Source organism: Orycteropus afer, unplaced genomic scaffold (genome assembly GCF_000298275.1).
Source record: "Orycteropus afer afer isolate SDZICR_OR568_19922 unplaced genomic scaffold, OryAfe1.0 scaffold01131, whole genome shotgun sequence".
In the NCBI taxonomy this organism is placed as follows: Eukaryota; Metazoa; Chordata; class Mammalia; order Tubulidentata; family Orycteropodidae; genus Orycteropus; species Orycteropus afer.
The window spans coordinates 66,055-72,580 of NW_006922718.1; the positions used below are offsets into that span (position 1 = coordinate 66,055).

Genomic DNA, 6,526 nt, shown 5'->3' on the forward strand with positions numbered 1-6,526 from the left:
TGTGGGAAAGTTTAAGAGAATGACTTGGCCATTGGTCCCTCCAAATAGAGTAAGTTATCGAGTTGATTAACCCCCTCATAAAATAGATTCTTGCATTGTTTGGTTTATACCCAGATCCATTGGGGACAGACCGGAAAGTTAGGGGTTAAGGAAGTGGTCTGGAAAGCACATTTGGCAGAGCCAGAATGACTTAGGACCAGTGTGTCCTGGGGGGAGGGGCAGGGAAGAGGTGGTGGGTGGAAAGCTACATAGGGCTGAACTGGCTGTGGGACTGCTCTCGTGCACATGCAGAGAAGTGTTACATCTGAGAGATAGCACAGTGTTAATCTGGAGGTGAGACCAAGAGCCACATGTTGCAGAGGTCAGAGATTCCTGTATTTTAGAATGAGTGTGAATTGAAAACATGAGCACTATGGGGCAATTAACTTATAAAACTCAGTGAGTTTCATGTTCTTAGGTGTACTAGTTCTATATTAGCATCTTCTTTATTGGGCATGATGACCACAGCCTTCAGACCCTGGGAGAGGATTGTCTTCCCTTCTTTCTTTGAGAGCATACTATGTGTTTCTGTTTTTCGGACTGGGGTTACTCCCAGGTGGAGGTCTGGGCTTCGTATAAGGTGAGTCTGGGAACTGGGGGCAAGACTGGAGTCTGAAGGCTTCATTCTCCATCCTCAGCTTTGCCTGCTTAGTGCTTGGACTGTCTGAGTGAAAACCCTGAGGAAGACAGGTGGTGGCTGAGCTATTGACAATGCAGCCACTGGTGAGTAGGGAATTCCTCTTTCTCCTGAACTTGCCCCACTGTTGCAGCAGAGGGGCAGGTCTCTCCTTCTGGCTTGACTCTTCCAGGTGCCCTCACGAGCTGCTCAAGGACCTGAGCTCTGCCGTGTCTCCACGGCCCCTGGCTTGTACTTCTGAGCCGTCTGTCCTTGGGCGCTACAGCGAACCCCTGAGTTGTGTGGAGTCGAGGGAGGAAGCGCTTCCTTGTCCCACGTTCTGTACAGAACGTGTGCAGGTCGGCAGAACGCTGAGCCCTGCTTCAGGACTGTGACTTTAATGGTCATAGACTGAGGACTTGCGTGTGATAGTGTGTGCTATGTGGGAGGCACTTCACACGCTAGCACGTAGGCTCTTTAAGCCTTGTACTAGGCTGTTCAACCATTTTATGGATGAGGAAACAAGTCATATAAGGGAATAATCTAACAATACACATTATATGAATTCTCAAGTACAGATGTTATAATCTCCAGTCGGGATGTCGTGATTACTAATTAATTGGGAAATTTCCAGGCTGTAGCCCACCACACGTTAGGTAATCTTCACAATCAGGTTTTATGGACTCAGAGTGTTTATGTCTGTGTTAGTGTGTATGAAAAAAAGACAGAGGGCAGCCAGCACAGGGAGTGATCTGACTGGATCCCAAACTTTGTGAGCTGTCTATACACACAGCTCCTGCTTCTTCAGTGCTGTCGTCTTGACCACCCTACTGTGGACATTGGAAGGGACAGCCCTGTCTGACCCAGAATATCCATGATTTTCAGGAGTCAGTGACCTTCAAAGATGTAGCTGTGGTCTTTAACCAAGAAGAGTGGTCCCTGCTGGACACACCTCAGAGACACCTGTTCAGAGATGTGATGATTGAGAACATCGATTCCCTGGTCTTTGTGGGTGAGGGTCTCAGAATTTGTCTATTTATCTATCTAGAATTTGTCTGTCTGTGTGTATCTATCTATGTATCTATGTATCTATCTAGAATTTGTCTCTCTCTCTCTCTCTCTCTCGTATTCAGCAAGTACCTAGGAAAGCTTTCCCATACCCCTTTCCAATCTCTGCACTGCAGCTACCTGAAAAGACATTTGTTTTCTTCTTACCTACATCTGGTTTGCCTCTCTGTGAAATCTAAAGTTAGCACAATTTCATGTGATTCTTATTCCTCAAATCCCAGCACTCAGAAGAGTGCTGACAACTCATTGATATGGATAAATAAGTGGATTAAATGTTTTAAATTAGTTATTCTGCGCTAGGGACTATGCTCAGATTGCAGACTGCAATAGTAATAGTAACATATTCTATTCCACCTCATCCCTAGATTGTTTTGGTCGAGTTTATGTTTATTTGATTTGATTTTACCACTGTCTACTCTGAAAATGTGATTTCTGCTTGTTTGAAAAGACTGAGGATTTTATAGTCTGTCTTTGAACTTGAACATGGGCATCAAAAACCAGAAGTCCTTAATATGCTGGAAATCATGTTTGTCAACTATGTAGAAAGTCTTTAGTCAATGTTCTGACCTTACTTATCCATTTTATGGTGTAAGATTACCAGAGTTCCATATTCTAGACACTTTTCTCTGAGCTGACCTTCAGTGGTTAACCTTATTATTCCTATGTATATTTCGTGGACGTTTTATCGAAATAGGCCTCAAAATCCATGTGTCTCTTCCCCACAAACAGGGAATCATCTTTGTAAATCAGATGTGATTTCCCAACTGGAGCAAGGAGAGGAACTGTGGAAAGGAGTAAGATTTCTCCAAGGTGAGAGTCCAGGTAAGTTTTATTTTAAGAAGGAGCGTATTCAGTGAATGAATAAAATAACCGATTGCCGTTGAGTTGATTCCAACTCATAACATCTCTGTGTGACTGAGTACAATGCTTCATATGTAGGATTTCCAAGGCTATAAGTTTTATGGAGCATCTCTGGTAGCATAGTGCACAAGGCACTTGACTGCTAACCAGAAGGCTGGCAGTTCAAACCCACCAGCCACTCCTTGGAGGGAAGATGGGGCAATCTACTTCCATAGTGATATTGCCTCGGAAACCCAAGGAGGGGTTGCTGTAGGTTGGGTCCGACTCAAGGCCACATCACAAAAACAAGAAGTTTTATGGAAGCAGACTGCCACATCTTTCTTCAGCTGAGCAGCTGGTAGGCTTGAACTGATAACCTTTCAGTTAGCAGCTGAGTACTTAAGCACCGGACCATCAGCAATCCTTCAGTGAGTGTGTAGGTGCTTGGAAATATCAACTACAGATTTCTTTAAGTGTATAATATTTTACAAAATGTCAGTGAGGACTTTGAAATAAAATTCCTCAGATGTTATTCCTTGCAGTGATATTCATTTAAATGCCCTTCTGTTACTGTTTCTGGCTATGTAGGAAGAAATATTCACATACTTATTGGAGTAACAATTTCACGTAATATCTCTTTTCCTGGCCTTCCTCTTTGAAAATTACCCTTTGTATGTTTCCCATGTTCATTTAATTTTGTCATATTTCAATCACAAAAATCTTTTAAAATTTGCCGTGTCCTAAATGTATTTCTACTGCCTATAGCACTCTCAATTTGACATTCTTTTCCCATTTAACTGTCAGTAATTGAAATTACGCATACTTGAGCATTGATGCTTTTCAACATTTTAATTCCTGTAATGACACTAATCAAATTATTCTTTACTCAGTTATTTCAATCAGAGAAAGCGGATTTAGAAATCAAGAAATGATATCCTGCAAAAAGGACACGTCCACCCTTGTGGTAATGGTAAGCTTCTTGTGTGTGAGTTCTGGCCATGTAAATCAAGACCTAGGGATGGAATAAGTTAGAAATTTAGCACAATCATTTTACTGTAATTAAAATTGGGGTAAAGTGCTGTCCCCACCGTAAGTTTTGGTTTATTTGAAATTTGGGAAGAAATTAGCCTGTGCTTAAAACTATAACCTAAGTTCTCATCAAGAGGTAATTGCATAGCATGTCTTATATCAGTCTCTGAAACCTAATGAATTCTTCAGAATTAATCAGATAGCCCTGCAGTTGGGATGCTGCAGAAAGTAAATCTGTGCATTAAGAAGAGTGATAACGCCATGCACATGTAACTAACGTTGGGAAGACTGTAGTTGGAGTCGTTCAATGATGATTCTAGAATTCATATGTATAGAAATGTATGAATAAATATATGTGGATAAACCTTTAACATTCATTCATGTCCTTCCCAAAGCAGAAAGCTCTCAGTGAAGAGAAACCCTTGGAATGTAATGATGTGGAAGATTTTACTGACAGCGTCACATTGACTCAACCTGAATTAACTCACATGGGAAAGAAACAAGATGTCAGCAAAGAATTTGGAAAATCCTGTAAGGACCAGTCATTCTTTAAACCACATAAGCAAATTCACACTAGAAGTAAACCATATGAGTGTCATCTGTGTGGGAAAGCCTTTATTCAAAGCTCTGACCTAATACAGCATATTAGAACTCACACAGGAGAGAAACCATATGATTGCCACATGTGTGGGAAAACCTTCAGTACAAGATCTAACCTTAAAAAACATGAGAGAATCCACACTGGAGAGAAACCATATGCTTGTCAACTGTGTGGAAAAGCCTTTAGTCAGTGTTATGAACTTAGAAGTCATGAGAAAAAACACACTGGAGAAAAACCGTATGAATGCAATGTATGTGGGAAAGCCTTTATTCAGAGGTCTTGCCTTACACAACACAATAGAACTCACACTGGAGAGAAACCATATGATTGTCATATATGTGGAAAAACCTTCAGTACAAGATCTAATCTTAGAAAACATGAGAGAATTCACACTGGGGAGAAGCCATATGTTTGTCAACTATGTGGGAAAGCCTTTAGTCAGAGTTACGAACTTAGAAGTCATGAGAAAACACACACTGGGGAGAAACCATATGAATGCCATATATGTGGCAAAGTCTTTATTCAAAAGTCTTGCCTTACACAACACAATAGAACTCACACTGGAGAGAAACCATACGAATGTCATCTCTGTGGGAAAGCCTTCATGAATTGTTCTAACTTGAGACGCCATGAGAGAAGTCACACTGGAGAGAAACCATATGGATGTCAGCTCTGTGGGAAAGCCTTTAGTCAGTGTTCCGAACTTAGAGATCATGAGAAAACTCACACTGGAGAGAAACCATTTCAGTGTAATGTATGTGGTAAAACCTTCAGTAGAAGTTCTAACCTGAGACTTCATGAGAGAATTCACACTGGAGAAAAACCATACGAATGCCATGTATGTGGTAAAGCTTTTACGAGGAGTTCTAACATGAAACTACATGAGAACTCACATTTGAAAGAAACTATGTTTGTCAACTGTGTGGAAAGTCTGTAGTCAATGTTCTGACCTTAGAAATCATGAGAAACCACACTGGAGAGAATCCATATGTATGCCATATGTATGGGAAAGCCTTCATTTATTGTTTTGTCTTGAGACAACATGTAATAATTGTGAAAGAGATTTCTGTCTTGGTTGCAACATTTACGCACCCAGAGGAGTCTCACACATTGAAGGAACAGAATCACACATTGAAGAACAGTATTGTGTAATCAATGTGGAAGGGTCTAATCATTGTTACTACTTCTCTCTAAGCAAATCACACTGGACAGAATCCATATGGATGTGATACATGTGCCAAAGCCTTTAGTCAATGGTCTGACCTTATTTGATGTAAGTAAACTCATAATAGAAATTTAATAAATGTGAAAAAGTCTTCAGTCACAGCTCTCACTATTAGAGTACTCAAAATGAGAAAAATTCTGCCCACATTCAATGTGGAAAAGTCTTCTTATATATAATGATTCTTTAGACAAAGTGAAAACATTCCAAAGGAGATAAACTTAAGGTCTGTAAATTACTGTGCACTATTATTACTCAGCCAGGCACCAGCATTGGTGTGCACGTGAAAACTCAGTGCAGGATTAGTGGCCTTTTATGGATTGAGTTTTGTCCTTAGAAAAGGTATCTTGGAGTACTAATTTCTGTACTTCTGAATGTTACTTTGGAAATAGGTTTCTTGTTAACAGTTCAAATGAAGTCATACCAGAGCAGGGTGTGTCCTCATCCCTTCAAAGTAGTGTCTTATAAAAGGTTGGAACTGACGTGGAGAGTCACCTGGGAAATGTAGGTGCCTGGTGAAAAACACCTACCAGAGAACACCACCACAAAGCAGAAATTGGAGGGGACAGGGAAAGATCTCACAGCGGGTAAGAGAGAGCCAGCATGGTTTTTCCACAGCCCTGAATTTGGAGTTCTAGACTCCAGACTATGAGAAAATGATCGTCTATTCTTTAAAGCCACCTCCTTTGTGATATTTTGTTACAGCTGCTCTTGAACACTAAGATACCACTAAGACAGGAAGGAAGAGAGAAAAAGCTTTTACTAGGAGGGCAAAGTCTTTTAAGGAACACCAGGTAACCATGGTGAAGAAGTATTCATGAAAACCATGAGAAGTCATTAATGGAACAGTGCTTTAGAACATGTGAGGATTCACACTATAAAACACTCTCAGTGTTGAAAGAAAGACTTCGGTGATCAGTCAGTCCTTCAGCTTTAATGTTCTCACACTAAGGAGAAAATTGTCCAAAAGCCAAAGTGAAAAAAAATAAATAAAGGAAGTGTACCTGGATTTCATATTAGAAAACTTAGACTGGAAAGAAAAATTTTAAGCCCTTGAGAACAAAATTTAGCAAAGGATTCAGAATTTTGATGAAAGACCTATTACTGAAAA

At 40.4% G+C, this 6,526-nt stretch overlaps 2 protein-coding genes across 2 annotated transcripts in view; both read left to right on the forward strand.

The window, feature by feature from the left end:
* The window catches only part of LOC103212852 (zinc finger protein 596-like), a 49,975-nt gene extending 48,128 nt beyond the window's left edge, over positions 1–1,847 (forward strand). Inside the window, exons 7-9 of the mRNA XM_007958781.1 lie at positions 596–619; positions 1,541–1,667; positions 1,840–1,847. Coding sequence (XP_007956972.1) covers positions 596–619; positions 1,541–1,667; positions 1,840–1,847 — 159 coding nt within the window. The remainder of the gene's footprint in view (positions 1–595; positions 620–1,540; positions 1,668–1,839) is intronic.
* Positions 1,848–3,972: 2,125 nt separating this feature from the next.
* On the forward strand, positions 3,973–5,345 carry ZNF596 (zinc finger protein 596). The gene is made up of 2 exons (XM_007958782.1): positions 3,973–5,078; positions 5,156–5,345. The coding sequence occupies exons 1-2, from the start codon at positions 3,973–3,975 to the stop codon at positions 5,343–5,345; spliced, it is 1,296 nt and encodes a 431-aa protein (XP_007956973.1).
* Positions 5,346–6,526: the final 1,181 nt, after the last annotated feature.